At 51.2% G+C, this 25,431-nt stretch overlaps 1 protein-coding gene across 3 annotated transcripts; it reads left to right on the top strand.

Moving 5' to 3' along the window:
• Positions 1–1,889: 1,889 nt before the first annotated feature.
• On the top strand, positions 1,890–25,280 carry CNOT6L (CCR4-NOT transcription complex subunit 6 like). 3 transcript variants are annotated; one of them, XM_080343626.1, is made up of 12 exons: positions 1,890–2,023; positions 15,039–15,160; positions 15,573–15,759; positions 16,231–16,316; positions 16,693–16,782; positions 17,597–17,665; positions 18,702–18,859; positions 19,826–19,980; positions 21,273–21,424; positions 22,238–22,462; positions 23,105–23,307; positions 23,670–25,280. In XM_080343626.1, exons 2-12 carry the CDS (start codon positions 15,049–15,051, stop codon positions 23,880–23,882), a joined length of 1,650 nt encoding a protein of 549 aa, XP_080199752.1. In that variant the 5' UTR covers positions 1,890–2,023; positions 15,039–15,048; the 3' UTR covers positions 23,883–25,280. The 3 variants fall into 3 exon arrangements, with proteins under 3 accessions (XP_080199752.1, XP_080199751.1, XP_080199750.1); XM_080343625.1 differs by having other exon boundaries at positions 1,896–2,023; positions 18,714–18,859; XM_080343624.1 differs by lacking the exon at positions 1,890–2,023 and adding an exon at positions 4,124–4,259.
• Positions 25,281–25,431: the final 151 nt, after the last annotated feature.

Here is a 25,431-nt window from a genome sequence, read left to right as displayed (position 1 = left end):
CCATAAACTAGTATCTTACTATATAGTAAAGGGTACCTGTTTATTACGTTTTGACTTCCACATTTTCCTTCCCTCCCTGATAAATCCACATCCACAAATATTGTCTGAGTTCAGGCGGGTCCTTCCTGCCCCAAAGCGCTGAGCTCGGCCCCATGTGTCTGTTGGTTTATTCAGAAACACTTGAAAACGCCCGACCAGCAACGACCAGAATCTTCATTGTGAGAGAACAATCTCCGTGCTGAGGGGATTCAAACTTTCCCCAGGGGAGGCAGCTTTGCTGTCCGGGCGCTGAGGGGAAAGGTGTGATAGACCCCCCGCAGAGCGGCGGGGGAACGGGGCGCCGCTGTGCCCCGCAGCGCCAGCGCCTGTCACACGCGGCTCTGCGCCTGTCGTCACCTCACACCCGCGGCCGGTGAGACCTGTGTCCCTCACGCTCTGGTGGGTCACACCATGGGTCACAGCGTGGGTCACAGCGTGGGTCACACCGCGGGTGACACCGTGGGTCAGACCCGTGTGGCCCTGGGAGGGAAATGCGTGCTCAGGGTAACGCGCTCTGAGCGCATTTCCTCCCCACCGGCTCCTTCTGGCGTCTCTGAGCGTGAACCAACCCAATGTGGAAACAGACACCAAAAATGCTTCGGTGTGGCTAACGAAAGGAATCAGACTTAATGCTTGAAGTTTCGTTGCTCTGCTTGCACAGGTCATCCCCCACCTGACACGGGTCGGAGGGCTGAAGTTTGGGTGGTGATAATGTGGTTAGCAAACCCTTAAAATGTCAGTTACTGCTGTCAACAGAAGGTTTGGCAGAAAAGGGGTTGGTTCCGTGGAAGATGAACATGAAGAGGAGACACCAGCACCCTCAAACCCGCACCGACCCCACGGCCGTTTCCCTCCCAGCCCCGGGGACAAGCAGCCCCTGCTCTCCGCATTGACCCCAAAATTGGGGGGTGAGGTCCCAGGATTGTCCCCCAAACCCAGGCCATGTCCTCCGGGACACCACAGGCTCCTGACAGCCGCCCCGTCGCCTCCACAGGGGCTCCTGGCCGCCCACGCAAAACCATGACGTAAAAACGGGGTGTCTTCCCATGTCCAGGCACTTCAGAGACCTGTCGCTGCCCCCCGGGGGCGCTGGGGGGTCGTTCCGCGCCCGGGGCGGGTCGTGACAGCGGTGACACGGGGGTAGCGGTGACACGGGGGTAGCGGTGACACGAGTGTGAGTGGTGACACTGTGAGCAGTGACACTGGAGAACTGGTGACACGAGTGTGAGCAGTGACAGGGGGTGGGCAGCGACACGAGCGTGAGGAGTGACACTGGGGGTCGGTGGCACTGTGAGTGGTGACACTGCGAGCAGTGACACTGGGCAGTGACACGGGGGTGAGCGGTGACACAAGTGTGAGCGGTGGCACTGGGGAATCGGTGACACGAGTGTGAGCAGTGACAGGGGGTGAGCGGCAACACGAGTGTGAGCAGTGACACGAGTGTGAGCAGTGACACGAGTGTGAGCGGTGACACGAGTGCGAGCGGTGGCACTGGGGGTCGGTGGCACTGGGCGTCGGTGTCACGGCTGAGCGGTGGCACTGGGGGTCGGTGGCACTGGGGGTCGGTGGCACTGGGGGTCGGTGGCACTGGGCGTCGGTGTCACGGCTGAGCGGTGGCACTGGGGGTCGGTGGCACTGGGGGTCGGTGTCACGGCTGAGCGGTGGCACTGGGGTCGGTGGCACTGGGGGTCGGTGGCACTGGGGGTCGGTGTCACGGCGGAGCGGTGGCACCGAGCGCAGACAGGGCTGCGCGGTGACCCGGCCCCGCCGCTGCCCGCCCCTCCGGGTCCTCCCCGCGCCTCCGCCGCCTCCCTCCTCCCGCTCCCGCCTCCTTCCTCCCTCCTCCCGCTGCTCCCGCCGCTCCCGCCGCTCCCGGCCCGCGGTCCGTCCCGGCGGGCCGCCCGCCTGCATGCCGTTGCTGCCCGCCGCCCCGCCGCCGCCCCGCCGCCCCGGGCCCCCCGCCGCCCCGCCGCGACGGATGCAGGTGAGCGGCGCGGCCCGCCGGGCCTGCCGTGCGGGAACGGGAGGCGGGACGCGGCCCCGCCGCCATGTCGGGCCCCGCAGCACCGTGGCCAGCAGCCGGGCCGCACGGAGCCGCGGGCAGCCCGGGCCTCTCCGGATCCCCGGGGATCGCGGCCGGTTGTGCCGCGGCGGCGCCGGCAGCCGCCCCCCGCGCCCCTCGCGCCCCCCGCGGCTTTCGGGGTGCGGCGCTCCCCGCGAACGCGGGGGTGACCGCGGCGCTCGGCCGCAGCTCCGCCCGCCGCACGGCCCGTGCCGGGGTGCGGGGTGCGCGGTGCGCGGTGCCGCCGGCGCTCGGCGGGGCGCAGCAGCCCGGGGGGACGCGGCGGGATGTCCGCTGCGGTGAGCCGGCCCTGGAGCTCGCTGCTCGCCCAGCAAACAGCGCCCCGAGGCGCCCCGTGTTTTGGGAGTTTCGGGGCTTTTTAGAACTCGCGTGCTCCCGAAGGGCTCGGTCGGTTTCTGCCGAGTTTTATCTGACCTTCTGGAATCTCGAGGCAAGTAGCCTTTATCTGGCCGTTTTTTGGAACTTTGGCTTGGGGTGTGTGTTTGCTCTTGGGAGGTAGAGCTGCTCGGGAGCTGCCCCGCTGATAACAACTTTCGGTGGCCTGGTTTAAGTGGCGGGTTTTGCTAGAACTGGGTGTATCGCTGTGCCAGCCCTCCCTGCGCCCCTCGCTGCCCGGCCCGGCACACACGCGCTCCTCGCAGCCTGAACCCGGTGCGGATGGCAGAACACCCCGTACCGAGCTCACTCGGCTTGTACTTGTGTGTGTAGACACGGCTGATAACAAAAGCGAGGGTAAAGTGTCTATTCTTATCCTCCAACATTCCTTCAAGATGTTTTGCCTTGGCATGTGGCTTTATTTTTTTAATTAAAATAAACCCCAAACATTATTTCTAACAGCAAAGCCTTCCCCACGACAAACCTCAGGGATTTCCTAGAAGCCGTGTCCCAGTTTGGAGGCGCAAAAAGCATGGACTAAAGCAGAGCGTAGCCTTTAAAAACGTGGTTTTATTTTTGCCTTCTCCCCGTCAAAATAGGAAGCAATGGTGAAAAGTGTAGTGCTGAAGCGCAGCCCGCTTTAGGCACGGCCACGCGCTGCCAGTGCCTCACCACGAATACAGGCTTTGCGCTGTGCTGCGTGCCTGGCTGCACAGCCCCGCGCTTCAGACCCCTTTATCTCTATTGAACGAAGGCGAGCGGGTTCGCAGGCGCTTGCCTGGAGCTTTGTGTTCCCCCCGGAGGGCGGCGGGGTTTGGTAGGGCTTTATTTGGCAGCCGTGCTCCGGAGCAGGTCGGCAGCGAGCGCTGGTGACATCTTGCTGCTCCGTGCTCTGTAAATAACAACAGGCAGCACCGTAACCACAGCCCGCGGTATCGTGTCAATCCATCCGAACAGAACTTAACGTTTGAGCGCCAAATCAGGCGTAAAAATCTCCTTGCCCGCTGCCTTCAAAGATGATTGAAGATGACGAAAGCCCCGGTAACAGTTTGCCTGCTCGGTTTAACCGAATGGTGGGGATTGTGCAGTGCTTTGCTGTCTGCTAAACAAATCCTGCTGAACACTTTCAGTTTTGTTCCCTTCTCACCGTTAAAAGTGAGGGCGGTACAGCAGAATTTAGTTTGTTCCGGTTGGTCTTTTCTTCCTCCAGGAGCCATTTCTAAGTTACTTTGTGTATTTAATGGAAAGATAAAGTAGGTGCTGCCACGTTCCTGCCTGAGTCCAGGTTTATTCCACCCTCAGAAGCCGATATCCCACCGTGTGAGCAGCACAGGAGTCAAACCCACCCGTCCTCAGACCGTAAGAAAACATTACGTTTGGCAGCCGTAACGAAAAACACCAAACTTGGCAGATTTCATTGTAGCCAGTGCGCAGTTTCCCACCGGGTCTGCACGGCGAACTTGTGCTGGCACAGCTGTGTCTGCGCGCGGGGACAGAGTGTGACCCGTGACCCGCAGAGCTGTGCCAGCAGAAGCTCGGCCGGAGCTGCGCTTATCTGCACAAGTGCGCTTCCACTGATAGGGCTTATTTGCGTTTCCGAGCGTGTTTTGCCCCGATGCGGGCAGCGCTGCTGCCGGGGATGCAGCGGGATCAGACGTTCATCTCCCCGGCTTGGAAGGGACGACGGGTCGAGTGTATTTTCTGCGAGCAGTTCTCCTCCTACAAGCTCGGTCACTTTTGCAGTGGGAATTATCTTGTGGAAGTAAGTGATGCTGTGGCTGCTACTTCTTTGTGTCCAAAGGCGTTTATAAAACTTCCCTTTCGTGTGATAAGCTGGAGTATTTTTTTCCCCCACTCAGGCTGTGGTGGTTTCTCGTTTTCATGCGGCCAAGCACAGGAATATTTAGCATTGACCCCAGTCTTACAAGAAGTAAGGCAGAAAGTGATCCCAAGGTGCGCCTGGACTCTGGTAATACAATAAAAAGGCACCACTGGAGAAAAGTTAATTAAATTCCACACTAGGGTGAGTGTTTAATTTATATCTAAAACACTGCAAAGAAACACTTACATTTAGGTAGATCGCAGCAGCCGCTGTCTTTTTCTTATTACAATCGTTCTGAGGGCATTCTGGTTTGAAGTGCTAAAATCATGCATCAGTAGTGCATGTAATTTTAGAGGAAACTTGCTTTGACTGCAAGAAATGAGGCTGCCTAGATCAGCTCTAAGCTGCTGGACACTTTTGGGTTACTTGAGTTTGAAAGGGGAGATAAATACGAATAAATGGCTTGCTTATTATTTACTGGAAAGAGCTTTTGGGATGCCAAAGGGCCCGTGAGCTGTAACCTGATTTGCAGAATACCGAGCCAGCGCTTGTAATGGTGCTGTTCAGTTGTTTGGGAGCATGTGGTGGCTCTCGAGAAAACTTTAAAGAAGTTAAAATATGTCTTAGGCATATTTAGATTCAAGAGGATTTGCTGTGGATTTACTACTTAAAAGCATTACATGCTAAGCCTCTTGTGCGATTTTCTTCTTTTTTCCCCCAAATTCTGTGGTTCCTTTAATGACAGCCTGTCATTAAATAACATTAATAACAGCCCGTCATCGAGGCTTGGCTGCTCATTACTCGCTTTCTTCCGTTTAACAAAGCATTTCTCCTGTCTCGAGCATATATGTTAGAGCCGTAAAGGTATAAATGGCCCTAAAACACACTGACCGTCTGCGTTTGGCTACGTTTGCACGGCTGGGGAAGCAAGCCGGGTTTTGGGGATCTACCTGCACAGCTTCTGCCTCCTGCCCATAAAGACAAAAGCCAGGACTGTCGTAGGACGTTTCTTCATCGGCATCTTCAGCTGGTGACGTTTCTGGAGCTCTCTTGCTCTCCTTGCCCATCTTCAGAGGCTTGTGTACCTCTGGTCCGCAGCAGCAAACGTCGCCGAGTGCCTCCCCCATGAGACACCCCCTCCTGGAACCAACAGAGACCAGACAACTCGGAGGGGTCGGAGCAAACCCTGGAGCGTCCTGCAGGAGATGGCAAAGCTGCTCAACGTGTCGGGGATTTACCGCAGCTGTTTGGGGCCCTTTCAGAAGGCCCTGGGGTCCATCTGGGACAGCGAGACCCGAAGGGACTGTGCAGCCAACACCATGACCGCCTTCATTTGGTAAATTCACAAAAGGGCTGTGTGACGCCTGCTTGTAATGGCAAAATACTGCACCTGAACTTGCTTTCTGTTATTTGGGAGACAACTCTCTTAGATCAGTGTTGAAAACAAAAAAACCTCAAACTGAAATTATTCTGGAGAAAAAAAGCAGAGGATTAGAAGGAAATCCTTCCAGGAAAGTTGCTCTGGAATCCCGCTTGGAAGAAAAACCTTTACAGTGGCTTGTGCATCTCCCTACAGGATCAACAAGTGATTTAACAGTATTAAAACACTACCATAAAACTTTCCTTCTAAGGTTCGAGAGGTGGTCATTGAAAATATGATTAAAGGCAGACAGAGCTACCTTATATAAGGTAGAACTGCATTATATGGTGTCCTACAGGAAACAAGCTTTTCAAGGGGAGACATCAAACCAGTGCTGACAAAAACGCTCCGAGATTAAGCAGCAGCAGGTGCGAACAGTTGCAGGTACAGCTCCGGTGTGGACGTGCAGGTTCAGGAGCGCCACAGGGCGGAACGTGGGGCCGAGGAGCAGCGCCCCATTGCGCTGCTGCGCACACGGGGCCGAGCCAGAGCCCGTAACCCGCACGGGGACCCGCGGCACAGACGGGGCTGCGTGCTGCCCTTGCTGTGCCGTTCCTGGTGTAAATGATTAACAGCGTTTTACGATTGCGCGGCATCGCAGCTGTTTATGCTGAAATGGTTTATCGTCCGTCACATTCTGCTTGCCTGGGAAGGAACTGTGTGTTTTACCTGAGAGGGATATACAAAATGAAATTAAAAGGGCTGTAGGACTTGCGTCTGCAGAGCCTGCGCTATAGAAGCATATTTTTATGAAGTTAACACGGTGTATACGTTCTCCACGGGCAGATTTCACAGATTTACAAGGCAGTTGTGTTAACAAAGGTGCTCAGACGGTCTGCACTAGCAGGAGAGAAATTAAATGCTGCTTTTTTTGTCAAAACTACAGAGGTTGGGGAGAGTGGAACTGTTCCAGTTGGAGCGGAGCAGTGAGAGCAGGGCCGGAGGACGGGGTGTCCGCATGGCGCGGCTGCCAGGAGCGAGCTGCGGCTTGCCCGTGCCTGCTGTCACAGCAGGGATCTCGGGGCGCCAACAGCAGCAGCTCCACGGGGACTCCTGCACGGTTCGATTTGTCCCACCAAAGCGTCCGTCCTGCTGACAGCAGCGATCAGTGCCTGTTGTCGAGGGCTAAAGATAACAACCCTTGGGGGGGCCATGTATTTTTTCAGTCCATGCGGTGATGGATCTTCAGAGGGGTTTTTAGTGTTAGTTTTGGGTGTTTTTGTTCCCCTGCCTTTGCAGCTTGAGGGTTGGTAAATCTTTGACTGTTTACAGATAGGAACCGACTAATCCTTCAGAGCGCTTATCGGCCCGGCTGATGTCAATCAAGATTATTTGTCGCCCTAAATGAAGCATAAAGAAAAACCTATTGAGCCCTCACCCAGGAGCAGCAGGAATTTTTATGGCTGCGAAACTACTGGAGGCAGCGCTCCCGAATTCTACACCCGCGTGTGAGCCCCGGGGGCTGCGCTGGGAAGGGGAACACAAACTACAACTCCGGGCTTGATTGCCCCACGTACCTTGTGTTATAGCTGCGTGAAGTTAATAGGTGTCTTGATGGCACAAGGCAGGTGTATCTCCCTCAGATAAATACATTTTATTCTCAACACGTGCAGAATATCCTTTGCTCTTCTCATCGAGAGCACTGGAGAAGAGCTGAAGTCAAGGAGAGCGTAAGAGTTGTCACCGTTCATCCCCGGAGCGGCGCCGATGGGAGCGGGTACCAGCGCAGCGGAGCTGCCGGCTTCCCGGCTTTTTGGGAGGGTTTGGTTCCCTCGCTTCGTGTCGGAGCACGTTTGGTATGTGCCGCCCGGCACCCGTGGCACGGCTGCTGCTGCCGGGACGGGGCTGCAGACCCGTTGGCAAGGGACACAGAAGCAGAACAGTTCCCAAAAACTGTGCTCTCCAGGTGAAGCAAAACCCTCTCCTTGGCATTTTCTTAGACTTGCAGCTCCTGGCAGGAAAAGGCCAACTGGGGCAGCACTGAAAGCAGCACCAGAAAACTGGTTACTGCGTCCTCTGTACCTTCAAATCCAATGTATATTTACCCTGTAAGATGAACTTACAAGCAGCCCTGGAAGTGGGGGAGTGCTCGCACAGGATGAATTACCCACCCAGCAGAAGTTTCCACTTGTGAACGCCTTTCCTCTGAGCCCTTCTTGTTTTGGAAAGTTCCGAAAGCAAAAGGAAAGCGGGGCCGGACTTGTCCCGTAGCAGAACGCGGGCAGAAGCGCCGGAGGAGCTGAGCTCACCTTGTCAGATGGCCCTTCGCTCACCTTCTTCCTTCAGCCAAATTAGTTTTGCCACTGGGAGCAGCTCAGTCTCCAGGCACAGTTTTATACCAACGATCCTCTTCTTTCTCCTGTAAAGCAAAAGGTTGTGAAGGATTGGACCCCATCAGACAAATCGGGCATCTTTTGAGTCAATGAGAGAAGCACGTATGTGAAGTATTTGAGACATGTGAACGGGACTTTTTCTACAGTACTCAGATCTCGTTGAAATGTCTGGGGTTACAAGGTTTTACAGCCTTTTGCACATTTATGTAGCAAAGTTTGAGTCAGCCTGGGACCTTAGGATATCCGTTTCATTCTTTGGTATTTTTTGGTGTATGGCTTGACTTGCAGACCGCACAGCGAATGGTCCCGTGATGAACTGCAGCACCAGAAAACTGGTTACTGCTTCCTCTGTACCTTCAAATCCAATGTATATTTACCTTGTAAGATGAATTTACAAGCAGCTATAGTCTCTGCCTGCTATAGTGACAAAGGTCCCCATGCGTGTAAAGCTGGAGCCATTCGATTCTGAACTCACGGCTGCAGCAGGTAAAACAAACCCAACCCCGGCCCTGCGTGCGGGGGATGAGTACAACCCAAAGTATTTGCTACTTAGAAAATTATGTGTTTTCAAAGCTCAAGCTGCCACCAATGCTGCAGCATTCCTGAACGCTGCGGTCAGACGTCAGGGATGCTCCTGGGCAGTTAACCTCCCCATACCCACGTCTCCTTTTTTTGCTAGGCAGGCATGTCCTGGTCCCCGCGGAGATTTCATTGGGATAGTGTGGGTGTAGTGGCTCATGTTCTACCCTGCTGAAACACAGTTAGAAGAGTATCAGTCATCAATATTGATTTTAAAACTAAATCTAATTTGGGAAGTTAAGCACGGTGTAAACATGCACAGCAAAGATATGGACAATTGAATACAGAAGAAGCTGAACTAACTCTTGGTACCCAAATAATATGCTCTGCTCTGGCAACCTGGCAAGCTTTTTTACATCTTTGGTTAAGGAACTAAAGTACATTTAAACATACCCAATGAAGAAAGAGGTTTGTTCTTATAAACTGCTTTATTTTAGAGAGATCCCTTTTCTTTCTTTCTCCTCTTCTGAGCATACAAGCCTGGATTTGAGCACTAGCGCATCATCCTGTGGCCTGTTGAAACTGGGCTGTAATGTAGAAAAGCTCATGTATTGTGCCAGCGATTGCAAAACACTTTCCACTAGTGGTGTGTGCTGTTCCCTCTCCTTTCTTTGGGAATCTGGAGCTTGGACTCATCCAGATGTACCTGTAGCTGAACAGGTCTTGTCACTTTAAAGCTGTTTCGAGTAGATTTTATGGTGGCAAATTTCCCTGTTGTTAATTATTGCTGCAAAGAGCAGATTGTGAGCGATAACCGGGCCATTATTTTTCTGTCTTACAGCACAAATAGCCCCAGTGCTGCTGCGCTTCGCTTATTTTCTTAAGGTGTTGGCAGCCTACCACTTAACGGGTAAGATAACTCCATAGCCACGGAAATAACCCCATTTGTTCTTTTCTCCTGGCACAAGCTTTTCTTTGAAGGATGAAAGGTTATTGAGGATTCAAACTGTATTTTAAAGAAGGGAAGGAATGTTCCTGGAGAAGATCGCTGCAGCGGCGCGCGTGAGTTAATAATTCCGGTGTAGTTCTGCTCAAAGAAAACAGGTCGATGGCTGAGTTGGCTCCAGTTATTGATTGTGAGGAGCTGAATGAAGCGAGGTGTTGGTTCAGGCGACCCGAACGAGGTGTTGATCGTTTGTAGGCGAGCGGCCGGACGAGGCTGCTGGCTGGGAGCAGCCCCTTGCCTTGCCGCTGGGCCGGGTTGCCGCTGGCGCCCCGCGGCGCTCCGGCGCGCTCCTTCTTGGCGTTGGGCGCTTTTGGTCGCCCTGGTTCCTGCCGCCATCAGACCGGTACTGGGAACACCTCCCGCGTTAAGCTGCGCCCAGGAGAGGGTTTTGTGCTGACACCCGCTCCTCCCGCAGCCTCCTGGCGATCCCCGCTCTTAATCCTTTAAGCCTGTATCTCGTGAACACAGCGGCGCGCTCCAGGCCGTGGGGCAGCATCGCAAGTGGGTCATTGCTGTGAACTGCTGGTGTCAATAAAGGGACCAGTGCAAACGTCCCTCTGCACGCTTCCCGTTAGATTTGTTTGCAGGCTGGCTGGTGAAACTCTTTGTGGTCTATAATAGATCCCTTGTCTGCGTTTCTGTTAAGCAGAGCTTTGCTTTTGAGGAGATCCCTTCCCTGTGTTTGCACATAAAGCAGCCCCGAAGAGCTCCTTCGAAAGCCATAAGTATAAAACGCATCTGCAGACAGCGGCAGGAATTACTGTGACTTGATGCAGACACTCCAGAGGGGTCACGTACCCAGGGGGAGGTGCCGGGCCCATTGGAACAGAGCAGACACCCTTCTTTTCAAGCAAGGACTGAAATGTTAAGTACAGAAGTTAAAAAAACCAAAACAATAAACCACACCCCAGACACAACTACCCTGTAATGCTATGTGGTATTTCCACGCCGTAAACACTTGAGCTGTTCTTTTAAATGGGGGCATGATATAGAGGAAAAGGAAGGGTGGAAACCTGGATGTTACCTGTGATTTAAGAAAAGACTCTATGCTTAATTTAGAGGAGACGAGGGAACAGAGGGAAATAACTCGTGGGTGTATGTCAGTAGGGCAATTAGCATTTCCATCAAGTGAGTGCCAGTTGGCTCTAAAATTATTAGAATACAGCTCATTCCCTCCCTTCCCACTCCTCCCCTTGGCTTTTGCTGCCTTTTTTTATTATTATTTCCTCCAGGGTTTGCTCCTGTGGCTTTTCCAGCTTTTCCATGCTCCTCCGGGCTGTTACGGGCTTTGTTGACATGATAACGTGAAGTCCCCTGGATCCCACCATCGGCTGCAGGTTCTCGGCTACCTCTTGTGTTTTGCTATTGTCCCCTCACCCTGTAACTTGACTTTCCCGGTGCTCAGGCTGGTGCTGCGCGTCCAGACAGGCAAGGGGCCTCGCAGCCGTGCGTGCTGGATGGCGCTGCAGCCCCTTGTGGATCCGGGTTTTCTGACCTTACGGGAGCTGCACAGCTCCGTGTGAGCCGGTTCCCTCGCGGTGTGCTGGCCAGGGGCAGTTCCGCTCTGAAAACGCAGAAAGCTGTGCGTTCCACCCAACTGCGACTGTGGTTTCAGTCCCTGCAAACAGTCCCTTGGTACATCAGCGTCTAGCGGGTCCTGAGGAACCGCCGCACCGCTCGCACGATGAGCAAAGCGAGGGTTTTCTGCGAAACTTCGGCGGCCCAATCTGCGTCCCACATGGCATAAAAAGCAGAGCGAGGTTTGGACAGACTCCATGGCGTTGTTGCCGTGCTGCTTGCTGACGGGCCCTTTTCCGCACGCCCCGGGGCGCTGGCTGGAGGGCGGTTTGGACAGGTTGCCCGGCCGGGGTCCCGCATCCGTGTCCTCGCAGAGCTGCCACCCACCTGGTAAGGGCCGCAGTGCTCCCTACATTGTCACCCAGCCTCAATAAGCAGCAGTGCTGTCCTCCCAAGCCGCAGTCACTTGTTGAGATGCCTGCTGCCTGTGTGACCTCGTTCCAAACCCGTTGGATGGCTCTGGGTTGCCATTGACCATGAAAACATAAAATTGCCAGGCAGGGGCGGTGCTGTACGTCTGTTCCCTTCTGCTTCTCAGCACAGACGTGCCTCTGAGCAGTCGCACCCTGGAGCTCACAGCGTCCCAGCACCCCAGCATCGCTCCAGAGGTGCCGCTTGTTAAGCCTTGGCGCTTGTGCTTCCTTTGGTGTGTGTCCCCTCCGCTGGTTGCGGCGTCAGGCTCTGCTCAGCTCCTTCGGGGACGTCTGCCTCGTGATGGCTGCAGGGACAGGCTAGGGAAGTTACCTGTAAACCTGGCTTTGTAGAATTATTTGCCACATCTCATATTTATCATGTAGCAGTGAGGGCAGTTTAATTAAAACGTTGATAGTTCATGCTGCTGGCTATATCCTCCCTATCCCACATTCTGCACACCTGTAACACCGAACAGCATCCTGGTTCAGTACAGAAACCCCGTGCTGTCTCTGTCATTACCTGCTTTAGGAGTGTTTGCTGCTCCGAGAACGCAGAGTAAAAGCCTGCGGGGTAGTCCCGAGGCTCAAAACTTTCTTCTTCGATGCCCCTCACATGTTCGGTACTGGTACATTAGTCCTTTTTTGGCTTTAATTGAGAACCCGTGCATCCTATACACAAAAGCCAGAAAAAACAACAACGCGTAAAAAAACTGCAAAAAACAGCCAGAGACCCACCATTTAAACCCTTAGAAACCAAACAACCTCCGCAGCCCCTTTTATACCCAGCTGAGCCTGAGCTGCTCAGCGTCACCTGCGCCCAGCTGAGGGTTCCAGCTGAGCCACCCCGCTCAGCCAAATATTCTGGCTTTCCAGGGTGGATTTACAGGGACAGAATTAACACATAAGTGAGACATTATTGGTAGGAGCCCCCAGATTTAAAAGTGTGTTCAGAGATTAAATATTTGTTCTCACTAAGGCCCTGCTCTTCTCAGATTCAGATTTTCTTTGATTTACACAATATCAGGGTTGTGCTGGTTTAAGTTTACCTGGCTGGATTTGTAGCAGAGAGCAAGTCTTAATAGCTTCAGAAGTTTTCCAAGGGAAGGCTTTGGAAGACAAGAGGGCGAGAATTCTTTTTCGGTCCCGCTTGAAAAGCAAAGAAACTGAGCGCGCTTATTCTGCTCGTGTCAAACCTCTGTTAGGGGAATTTAGGCAAAGCCTGGCTTAAACCCGCAGGTACGACTCCACAGCAGCTCAAAGCGACTGGAATCAGCGCTCCCTGGGCTCCCCGGCCGTGTCCTCCTGCGCTGTTCTTGTAACATCACTAACGGCGTCTGATTTTGGGGTGAAGGGGCTCAGGGAACGCGGTGGAGCTCCCTGGAGACAGAGCACAGATAGGCTGGGATTTGGGGACGTTGGTTCAGTTCCAGGACAAGCGGAGGAGCAGACGGGCACGATAGGGGTTGGGAACCCAAGCAGAATGCGGTTTCGCTTCAAAAACATACATGTGGTGGCTTTCAAGTCTTGCTCAATGTTGCTGTTACGCAGGAAAATAAAAAAATAGTTGATTTAGGTTTGTTTTCCCTTTTCTGTAACTGTGGAAATGACACTGATGCTCGTTTGACTCACTACTGTTTCAAAATAATATTAAAGTGACTAATAGGTAAAAAATGCACGTGGTGCTTGAGTCGCAGTGCAGGCCTCGTCTCATTGGAGGGCCTCTGATTGCCGCAAATGGCTTCAAATTGGCAGAGCGCTTCCCATAACCGGCGATATTTCACCATCATTTGATTCGAGTGCCCTGCCAAGGAGGAAACTGCAGTCCCGAAGCTTTTTGGTGGTGTCACCCGCTCAGTGCTCATCTCCTGGCCCCTGGGCAGCCTAGCGATGAGCGTGGGGTGACTCAAAACCACCGCGGTTTCCAAACCTGCGTCACCAGGCCTGGGTGCTGGTCCAGGTCCTGCCCCGGTGACGGGGATGGACAGGCCCGCTCTGGCTTCCAGCCGGGATGCTCAGCGGCCGGAGGTGACACCATGCTGCAGAAAACAAAGATGCCAAGAGCCGGTAAGGATTTCACTCACCCAGCTGCTGACAGCAACGCCTGCGATGTCCTAGGTCCAGATGTGGTACAAGTATGGATTGTTCTAGGACACGGCACATTAAAAAGCAAAACAAAGACCCATCCTGGGTCAGTTCAGATGTTTGATGGCAAAGACTTAAAGACCCAGAAAGTTCCCTTCTGCTCCAAACCCTTAATCCTTCGTTGGTATTCCGCTTGATTTTCACCACCCAGCCTTGACGCTTCCCCCTTTGAATGTGCAGTATACCTTGTGGCTGAAATAATTATTGCCAGGTAATGGAACCTCATTTTCTGCGAATGACACGTGCGTGTCATTAACAGCCAACACCCCCAGCTCCTGCCGCGTTGAGCGCAGCCCGTACCTCTGCTTGCTTCGGGAAGTACTGTTCTCAGTTTCTGGATTCTGAAACAAGGATTGAAGGTTTTTGGTTCTAATCACGCATTTCTACAAATCTCTTTTCATTCATTGCCCTGAACTGGATCGCTGCAGCTGAGCAGCGCAGAATCCTCTTACCCTGTAGCTTTTGTGGCTGGGTGACTTCACCTGTAAATAGAAGCTGGCTATAATTAGGCGTGGGGCTCATATCTGCCCTGCGCTTGCGACCAGGAGACTTAATTCCGCGCGAACGGCATCTCCTTGGACACTCATCAGGGAACGAAGCCCCAGACCTGTGACCGAGACCCTTCGCAGCACCATAAGCTTGTAAAGGGGACGTGTGGTCCTTGGTTAGGTGGCCTAGCTGGAAACAAACCCAAACCCTGAACTAGTTTCCTCAGATTCCTCACCGTTTTCTGACTTGTCGTTTTACAAACCAAACGAGCCGGAATTGTTTGGAGAGCTTCACAGTGATTGCAGCGGTTGTGGTAATACGGGGGGAAAAGATGCGTCCCGCAGGCCAGCTGCTTTGGGTCTGTGCAATTTCTAATCTCATATAAGCAGAGTGCAAAAAGTGGGACTTGATATGTTGCCGTAAAAGCAAAGAGAAGAGCTTTCCCTTCAGTCTTTGGCTCCCTGCAGGACCAACCTGTGTGAGCCAGGAAGGAGCGAAACGCCGTCACCTCGGCCGCAGGTTCCGCACATGGCAAATAACGGTGCCACAGGTTACGCCTCAGTCGGGGGATAAACAGGGAAATCCAGCAGGTCTGCACAGGGGCAGCACAAGGTGACGCTGCGGGTGGCTGCAGAAACCCACCTTGGTGGGAAGAAATGCGCTTCCAGTTATTATTTTGTGTATTCACGTATTTATCACGCATAAACTGCAGGGCATGAGTGTTTGCAGAGTGTCCCTGGGGAAGGCACCGACCTGGCGGGCTGGAAATTAAGGAATGTTGTGGAATGGCAGGTGGTGACAGTTGTGATGATCTTTCAGACTAACAGGGATGCCAAAGGAAAAATATGATCCTCCGGATCCGCGCAGAATTTACACCATCATGTCCGCAGAAGAGGTGGCCAACGGGAAGAAGTCGCACTGGGCTGAGTTAGAGATCTCGGGTGAGTCCATTTGGCTTTGAGTTTTGGTTCGGCACAGAGGTCGGTGCCCCAGAATCGCACCAGGTGCTTTCAAGTGAGGGATCCTGCAGTGAAAACGGGTTTTCTAAGGTGCGGGAGGGGGCTGGACTGAAGTTGATTTCCAACACCAGCTCAGGCTGGACGGGAGTTTCTGGGTAGTGCATCTGCCTCCCTGTCTCTGTCCTTTTAGCTGGGAGGGCCAGATAATTATTTGAAGTCTGCTCGTAGAGAAGATCCACGAAAGGACATTGTACAGAAGTCACTGAGCATTCCAGTGAAGTGGTGGGGTTTTCCCACTGGAAATCCCGTATTCGGACATCCCCCCCAGTTTGTATCTAACGGTTTGGGAGTGCAAACCTGACTGAAGAGTTGGTTCTTTGCTTTTCTTTTCCAGGCAGGGTGCGGAGCTTAAGCACGTCCCTTTGGTCGCTGACGCACTTGACCGCCCTGCACCTCAATGACAATAATCTCACTCGCATTCCGCCTGATATTGCCAAGCTGCATCATCTGGTTTACCTGGATCTGTCATCCAACAAACTCCGAAGTTTACCAGCAGAACTAGGAAACATGGTATCTCTCAGGTGGGAGAAACGATTCTGCCGAACTTCGGACAAATCTGCATTCTGGGACTGGGACCAAGACTTTTGTCTTGCTTTCCATTCTTGTCTTTCAATGAATTGTGAAAAAGTCAAGACTGGTGCAAAGGTTCAGTTCTAATAGTTAGTTCTGGGTTTATTTCCCCTCTTTTCTGATCTCTGCAGATACAAGTCTATAAGCGAAGTCTCTGAGCCTTGGTGGTGCTCTGCTGTTTAAAGTCCCCCGACATTTAATTTTGTGGTTTGGGGTTTTTTTTGTTCGGTTGTAGTTTTTGTTTGTTTTTTCCTAAGGAAAGTATTTCAGTCGTGCTTTGAAATGGGAAGGTTGGCATATCTTTCCATAATACAGAAAATTCAGGGTAGGAAGCGCTGTCTTTGAAGATGAGCAGCGTACAGTGCTTCAAGAGTTTTCCTCTGCAGCGACACTCATCCAAAGTGTTTTTGCCTTTGCTGCAGGGAATTGCTTTTAAATAACAATCTCTTACGGGTTTTGCCTTATGAACTTGGACGGCTCTTCCAGCTCCAAACCCTCGGTCTGAAAGGTGAGTTTTCACAGTTCACTGTTCCCAGGAGTACTCGGGTTACTGAGCGCGCTGGGCTCAAAACCTTTGGGCGTTACCTCAACATTTCCTTATAAAAAGCTATTTAACTTCTTTATGAACCTATTTCCAATCTGTAGATAGGTAAAGAAACGCTTTAACCCGTTATATTTATTAACTGAGGTGAGTCAAAGACGAAAGGCTCCATGTGCTGGCTCTTTCATAGCATCTGTTACTGTGCTATTCCACAGTTCCAGGTTAAGCAACCTGAATATCTTTTGGGTCAGCTTGTCTGTTCTCATTCGGGGAATGTGCTGCTCTTGGGAAGCCTGAAGAAAGGCAGCTACTCACCCAGGTTGTTGTTTTCTGCTCCTGGCAGGCAATCCTTTATCACAAGATATTCTCAGCCTCTACCAGGACCCGGACGGAACTCGAAAGCTACTGAACTACATGCTTGACAATCTCGCAGGTGACAGCCCCGCACCTCTCGTTGACACCGGCGGTTCAGAGCAGGCGGTTCTGACTGTATTTGCTGCTGAAACAAGACTCTGAACCACGGAGGGGAGGGTATTTTCTAACCGCCTTCGCATTTTTGTCAGGCGGTTCCAGCCGTACACACAAAACACGCTCTTGCACGCGGTGGGAGAGGTTGACGTATATTATCTGAGCTTTTCCCATCTTACAGCCAGTTGTTCCCACTGATCCGTTTGAAACCCTGCGATTACCAACGAAGTGGCAAGCCTTCCTTGCTGGAGCCATTTTGATACTTTCCACTAGAAATCAGAACGCGCACGCAAGCAGAATGTCAAACTGAGATCTAGAAATACCCAAGCGAATGAGAATATGCGGTACCTGACTTAAATCCTGCACCGTGGCTCCGTGGCCGAGCTTGCTGCTTGGCAGCTCGCTGTTCAGACGCCGCAGAAGGGCGCACGCAGGGCAGGCTCCTGAAGGGCACCACAGGGCGTCCCAGCCACCACCACAGTTACCTCTTCTTCCTCAGCGTTATATTCGAAGTGCATGAGTATTTCGGTGGTTCCTCTAGATTTGAAACCAAGAGACAAAAATAATCATGATTCATACAACTGACAGATTTGCTCTTACTGTAGCTACCGGTTATGGCATTTAAATGATTTTTGCTTCCCCGGGAGCATAAGGACACTTGAGGAGTTGGGGTTGCAAAGCTCGGAAGAAAATGTTATTATCCTGTTATCGGTTTGACTTAGAAACTGTAACTTACAATGATAAACCCTGAATTAATTCCTGCTTTAATTGTTTTTCAGTTCATCCAGAGCAGCTGCCTCCGAGGCCATGGATTACTTTAAAAGAACGAGACCAAATTCTGCCCTCAGGTAAACCTGTGGTTCTTGTTCCTGTATTCGCAGTATGAACAACTTTTCTTTGGCATTATTTTCAGAGAAATCTTTTGCCTGACCTGGGTCAGATTGAAAACAGGGATGTGTGTTCATTTGTAATAAAACAATCAACAAACAGCTATGCTGTAAATATATGTTTTTATAACTTAGGTAATAGGATGCTGGTCGTCTCTTTTTCACGCCAGCTTTGTCGTAACTGTTCCAGCCACTTGTGCTCAAGCAAAAGAGCTTTTTTTAAAAGAAAATTAAAATCAGGACTAAGAGCTGTAAAATAAGTGCGTACAAGTGCCCTGCCCACGCACGGGCTCACGAGTGGGACCAGGGAAGGTGCCGAGTGCCTCGTACCCAGGGGCACTTCAGTGCCCTCTCTTGTTGCTTTTGCTGAAGTGCAAGAGCTCTTCCCCTGCACATGCAGAACCGGCCCTCAGAAAGCATCCTTGAGCTTGGATGAAGAAAACTGCTAATATTGGTACTGCAGAGATCAGATTAATAACCAGCAAGAATAACGCTGCGGTTAAGATCATCTGCCACTTTTTTTTTTTAATACATTAAAGAACAACAAAGTAGAAAAAAACAGGAAGACATGGGAAGTGCCCGATGGCCGGTGAGCCACCACAGCACTAAGTTCTGCATTTCTGCAAGTCCCTTACAAATCAGTATCTCACTGGAGCTTTATGGACTTTGGTTTTACTTTTCAATTGAACTTGCTGAGTAGAAGCAGAACTCAGCTGTTCTTGGAGAGCATTGCGTTAAGCCAGTGCCTGTGGGCTGTTTCACGGTCCAAACTGTACTAAGCCATTTGGGTTTTATTGTGAAATTGAAACAACCGAACAGCAGAAACCTTCTTTGGCTATGAGTATAAACAACACAGCTGTGGGGCAGCCTCGTGGTAAAACCTCCCTTCTTCCTCCAGAACACACCATGTAAGATTCAATATCTTGGCTTGAACAGATCAGCATTTGTTACACTCAGAGCTTACCTTGCCCTTTCCTTTCCTTACCTTTGCTCCCAGCTTCGTTCACAGTGATGTGCTACAACGTCCTGTGTGATAAATACGCCACCCGGCAGCTCTACGGCTACTGCCCGTCCTGGGCGCTCAACTGGGAGTACAGGAAGAAGGGAATCATGGAAGAAATCGTCAACTGTGACGCGGATATCATTAGTCTCCAGGTAAACAGAAAATAACTGTCTTTTCCATTCAAAAATATTAACTTCCACCTCTGGAATGAAACGCTCCCTTGAAAACACTGTATTTACCTGCTTGATGAGAAATTTTGGGGTTTACCAATACAAGCTGTGCACACAGCTCCTTGTTCACGTCTTGGCTTGCGGTTTATGAAATGAGACAAAGTAACGGAGATACAATTAGCTAAATTAGTAGGTAATTGGCACTGGAAGATCTGGGGGCTTTCTCCCTCAGGTCAGCATCCTAAGCGTTCTCCCTCTGGCTGCATGGGGTCACCGCAGAAGGAGCCAGCGCAAAATGCGATATCCCCAAGTACCGCTGTTCCTAGACCATTCCTGCTTGGTTCAGGAGTTAGTCTCAAAAACACTGTCACTGGAAAACAAGGGGACTTGCACGTTCCAAGTTAAACATTGATTATCGCCCGTATGTGCATCCTGCTGTGTCATTAGCTATTTCTTGCTGATGTTTGGAACAGTTGAACACTTCTGCATTTAAACTGATGGGTTTTGGGTATGTAAGGATCTCACACAAGAACAGAACAGTTCCTTGGTCTGAAAACCTCCAGAGATCAACCTCTCGGACACCAAATGTCACTACAAAGAAAAGGCATCGGTACAGAACAGCCAGAGCCCCTGGTAATAAAGAGCTCTCCAGGTTAAACATTAATTACTGCTGGGTATCGATCGACCTCTCGGAAGTTTTAACCTGGGATGACACCTGCATTCAGATGTCACGAGTACCAGGTGTAATCTGCTCAAAATACACCTGCCATTCTGGGGAGGACTCGGGGATGTTGAGGATTGCAGATCTGTTTCCAAAAGCAACCTGATTAGTGCAAAAAGCAGCTTTTCGTTTGCTGCCCGCAAGCCAAGGCAGGCACGGGCTGCCCTGCAGCGGTGGGAAGGGCTCGCTTGACTTTGTTCGCCCAAAGTGTTTGTGTTCAATTGCAGGAAGTGGAAACAGAGCAATACTTCACCCTTTTTCTGCCAGCCTTGAAAGAACGAGGATACGACGGGTTCTTTTCTCCAAAGTCACGTGCCAAAATCATGTCTGAGCAGGAGAGGAAGCATGTGGACGGCTGTGCAATATTCTTCAAAACCGAAAAGTAAGGGGCAGAAGCAGCTTTTTTAAAAATACCTTAAAACCCTCTGGATTTAGGCCTGACAGCCGCCTTCTCTGAGGGTGCGTGCTGACCAAAGCGCTCTGCTGCGAAACAAAGATACCTTAGCAGAAACATGGGAGCTTCGGGACAGATATTACTACAAACTTACATACTTTCCATGTGCCTTTTTTTGGCTGATCTAATAAATAACTCACCTTCTCCGCAAACCTTTGCCTTGCTCGGCAAAAGTTTTGCCGCTCTAAGATTAAAGATCAGTAAGCTGGGCTTAACCTTCACGTATTAAGATACGTGTTGCTGCCGAAGGACAGCAGGATGTTATCTGCTTTTGTGAATCACCGTGGTGGTATTGAATACCTGATCCAGACCGCTGTGCTACACTGAAAGTGTCAAAGCATTGGGAAGGGAGGAGAGGCGCTTCTCAGCGGTGCGAGCTGAGCCTGCACTGCACCGGGGTCCCTCTGGATGCTCCCTCCGAACAATTGCCAGTAATTAGAATGGGAGTTTGGCGGAGCCTCAGCTCCCTTTCGGAGTGCTCGCCGCTTCCAGAAACACAAATACACCTTCCAGATGTGCATGAAACCGACTCCACTGGGTTTGAATAGAGAAAGTCTGAAAACAAATAACTGGCTTTTTTCAAATCTTAATACCAACAAGCGTATGTAGGAACTAGTTATTACAATGTGGCTCTCGCAGGTAAAAACCAGAAAACTAATAATACTTTTGAATTATTTTCTAAGAACACAGAAACAAAAAGACCCTTTCAGTGGGTAGCCTCCCGTTTGTCCTGAAGCAAGGCTTTTTTTTGAGCATTCCAAAGCTGGAAAGGAATGAAAAACCCGTTTCACAAAACTAGTGGTGGTAGCTGGTGGTTTGAGAGAAGCTGATTTTTAATAATGCATTTGCCCAAAGTAAAAGGCAAGCCTTTAATTACCATCCCATCCTCATTTTTTGCCTGGAATGCTCCTGAGGAGGTGCAATAGCCTCTGAGCGTTGCTCTCCATGTTTCTCTCAGAGCACTACGCTGAAACAAATCAGCATTTCCTAAACCCCAGGTATCTTGTCTCCCCGGAGAGTATCTCACTTGCCAGACCAAGAGCTGTACCCTGGCCGGGGAATAGTTCTCAGAGCTGTTTTTGCTTTACAAACCAAGCCCAATGTGCCTCACCTTCTCCTCCAGGCTCTGCTGGGGCGCGGGGGCTGGAGCGCAGGGACCGGCCGCGTCTTCTCAGGCGCGCGTGGCGCGGGCTGACGCGCCGCTCTCCGTGTCCACGCAGGTTCTCGCTGGTGCAGAAGCACACGGTGGAGTTCAACCAGGTGGCCATGGCCAACTCGGAAGGCTCAGAGGCCATGCTGAACCGCGTGATGACCAAGGACAACATCGGCGTGGCCGTGGTGCTGGAGGTGCACAAAGAATTGTTTGGTGCAAGTGAGTAAGGCTGCGCTGCTCTCGCTGATTATTCCGATTATTCCTTAGCTAATGCGGCTCTCCAGAACGTTATTGCCGTGGGTGATGGTCGCCAGGTACTCGCAGATGGGCACACGCTGTTCGCTGTGCTAATTGGAGAAATAACAGCCCAGCGGCGGCTCAGACAGGACACAGGTGACGTGATTTCCTGGTCTGGTTGCACTCGTGGCCAGATGCACAATATTCAGCTTTCTCCTCTCAAGCTTTTGTCCACGCTTCTTCTGTTAAATTCGACTTGAGAAATGAAGCTATTCCAAGGTCAGCGTGTCTGCACACACATGCTCTTACCAGTAGTTGTCAGTGATGTTCGATCTCTATTTTCAACTCTCTTCTTTCCCCCTCAATTGAATTCTTCCATCCTCCCCCAGCAATTACATGACAGCGCTAACGTGCTGCTGTGGAAGTATGAGGTTATCAGGTATCTGTTGATGCCACCTGGTTGACTGACTGTCACGTTTTCATCACGCGTGATCAGCTGCAGCAGACAATTTCAAGATGCTTCGAAGTGCCACCCTGCTCTGTCTGCCGCCTGGTTTTTGGGTGGCTCGTTTCCAGTGCACTCTTCACAGGAGCAGCACGTCGCAATTCCGGGACTGGAGGAAGCAGCCCGTGACTTTGTGCCCTATTTTTCACAGTACTGTTTCTCAGATAAATAGTAAAATCAGCTATACTGCTTTCCAGTAGCAGTAGCTACATCCCAGGTGTTAATAAGGGGGAACCTGCTGTATTCAGACAGTCAGCCTTTCACTGATAAAAACGTATTTTTTAATCCAGGTATGAAACTGCTCCATGTGGACAAACAGCTGCTCCTTGTGGCCAATGCCCACATGCACTGGGACCCCGAATACTCAGACGTGAAACTCGTTCAGACCATGATGTTTGTCTCGGAACTGAAAAACATCCTTGAGAAAGCCTCCAGCCGGCCTGGGAGCCCGACCGCGGATCCTCATTCCATCCCCCTGGTGCTGTGTGCCGATCTCAACTCATTGCCCGATTCAGGTAAGACCGACCGTGGCTGCATTTTTAACTTACCGTGTCAGGAGGGTTGAGTCCTCTTTCCTTCCAGCCGAGGCAGTTTGCGCTTCCCCGCGGCAGTGTGGGTGAAAGCTTGCTTCTTCATCTTTCTGTATCGCGAGTCCTCCAGTGGAGCTGCCTGCTTTTTTGTTTGCGCCTACAAAGATGTAAAAAACCCCACAAATAGATCTTAAATAAGCCGTTCAATAAATACCAATGCCTTGAGCTGCAATAATAACTAGAAAAGACATGAGTTTGTGATGTAACGTGAAAACTTGCTAAGGAGATGGGCCTGCTTTAGTAATTACAGCGTTCCATACTGCAATATCAGGTAGATGTAGGGAAGCTGCCGCTCTAGCACATACGTGCTACAGTTTATGTCCTGTGATTTTACTGTAATCCTCAAAAAATGGTGTCAAATCCACTGGAGAGTGCTCGCTGTGCTGGAGAGCATTGACGGCTGGGGTGCGGACAAGGCAGCCGCTGGGTGGAACTCCCCTGAGGTAGGAAACTCTTGTGCAGTTTCCTGGGGTGTCTTATTGATAGTTTGGTTTTTAGCTCCAAGGACCAAAATCCCCCAATTGTTGTGTTTTGAAGCAACCCCCTGACCCTTTCCTTTGCAAACAGGTGTAGTGGAATACTTAAGCAACGGCATAGTAGCCGACAACCACAAGGACTTCAAGGAGCTGCGTTACAACGAGTGTCTGATGAACTTCAGCGGCAACGGGAAGAACGGGGCTTCCGAGGGAAGAATTACGCACGGCTTCCAGCTCAAGAGCGCCTACGAAAACAACCTGATGCCTTACACCAATTACACTTTTGATTTCAAAGTAAGCAGCGGTTTTTTGTGACGTGGCAGACGCTGACCTGGTCTCCCCAGGACGCTGTCTGAATTTTCTCACCTCTGTTCCTGTAAGCGCTTCATCACTACTTCCTACGCCCGCTGGATGTTTTTCTACCGCACAAAAAATCCTTTGATTTCCTGGCGGTTTTTTAAGCTTCTGACCTGGCTCTGGCCGGTGACTTAACGCGAATGGACGCGGCGCTCGGAACGCGAAACGCCGCGCGCGGTTTCTTACCTTAATTCCGGCGCTGGTGCCTCTTCCCGCGCCCCTCAGCCCGTGGCTGGTCGAGCTGAGGCGGCCAGAAGCCCAGGTTTGTTCTGACGCTCCTTGTTTCTCTTTCTCCCCAGGGTGTGATTGACTACATTTTCTATTCCAACACCCACATGAACGTGCTCGGTGTCCTGGGGCCTTTGGACCCTCAGTGGCTGGTTGACAACAACATCACGGGGTGTCCGCACCCCCACATCCCCTCCGACCACTTCTCACTGTTAACACAGCTCGAACTGCACCCTCCGCTCCTGCCTCTTGTCAACGGCGTCCACTTGCCCAGCAGGAGGTAGTGGAGCCCCTGGCCCCGGGGAGGGCACGGACCTGTGCGTATGGACCTGTACATTGTAAATCAGATCTAGCGGAGTGAAGTATGGCCAACCTCCAGCTGCTTCTTCAGGCTCCTTTCCTTCTGTGTTTGATAGGAGATTTTTGCACATTTTGGTGCAGATCGGTATCATTTGGCACTAGGGCTGGAACCAAAATATTATTCCTTTTCCAGGTTTTTAATTTAATTGTTTTTTTATCTGGCAAACTCTTTGGTTTTTTTTCGGTAGGAAGCTGCACTTCTGAATGGACAAATGAGATTAAAAACTTGTCTGTTACCATATTGAAAGGCAATGCTTTTGTTCCGGAGCGTGGCAGAATGAGCCAGCCTGTTAGGAGAGGGGAAAAAACCAAAACAAAAAGAGAAATGCTTGTTTTGTAGGAGGAAAATTAGAAACACTGTTTGAATCCAAAAACGGAGGCTGAACTCTGCATCCAAAATAAATTTTGCACATTAGCGAAGCACTTAATACCTGCCCATGAATGGGGAGCAGTGCGGCCCTGCCCCTCACCCAAATGACGTTAGAAAACCAAAGATGGCTGGAGATCTGCAGGAGAAGGCGAGGTAGGAGTTCTGCGGGTGTTGGTGGTGCCCGGGGCTGTTTCCCGGTGAGCGGTGGCGCTGTGTGCTGCTGCTTTTGGCCAGAGCTTGGAACAACTCGGTGCTTTTCGGGTGAGATCCGCAGGGGCTCTGACACGGAGCCGCCTCGGCCACAGCCTCTAAAACGGGAGGAGATTCCATGGGCAGTGAGCCCGCTGCAAGTGTTCCCGTGAATCCAGAGCTTGCAAATCCATCCCGGGTTCCCTTCTGCAAAGTTCAGTCGCAAAGGTGGGAAATGGGGATAATGGGGATGCAGCGTAGGGCCCAGGAGACGTCCCCGTCTGTCTGTCTGTCCCGCGCGTCTGTCCCGGGGCAGAGAGCGGCGGCCGGGCCCGTTCGCTGGGTTGTTCCTCCAGGCACTGGTTGCCAAACAGCCACCGCACATCTTCTAATCCCGTTTCCCTGTTGTTGGTCAGGGTTGGATCGAGCAGCTGCTGGTTCATTCCCAACTGTTAACGCTCTTGGATGCGCTGGAAACCCTCAGTCTCTTGGCGCTATCGGTGGCCAGTTCAAGCCTCACGCCCCGGGGGGCATTACACGTAATGCAGTTTTCTGAAAGCGGTTGGCTGCTTCATGTTAAAAAAGAAGGCGGCACAGTGACCCACAGCGATAGGAAAAGGTTGTGTCTGTGTTTTTAAGTTTTTCTTTATTCTGCTTTTTTGCTGCTATAAGATTTTCTTGAATTTATATTTTAAACTTTTCATGCACTTTACTGTTTCTAGTCTCAAAAATGTGATATTTTTAATAAACGAAAAAAACTTTCCATTATGTGAATGAAATTTTTAAAGAGATCAATAGCCTATATTTCTGTCTCATTCATACTTAAAAAAAAAATACCAAATTTAGATTATGAAATCAGTTTTAAATACTGAGGAGCCATCTTCTGTCGTACAAAACTGCTCAGCCAGGCTGTT

The sequence above is a fragment of the Nesoenas mayeri genome, assembly GCF_963082525.1.
Source record: "Nesoenas mayeri genome assembly, chromosome: 4".
Taxonomy (NCBI): domain Eukaryota; kingdom Metazoa; phylum Chordata; class Aves; order Columbiformes; family Columbidae; genus Nesoenas; species Nesoenas mayeri.
The sequence above is the reverse complement of the archived record's forward strand: the minus strand, read 5'-3'. Positions and strand labels throughout refer to the sequence as shown.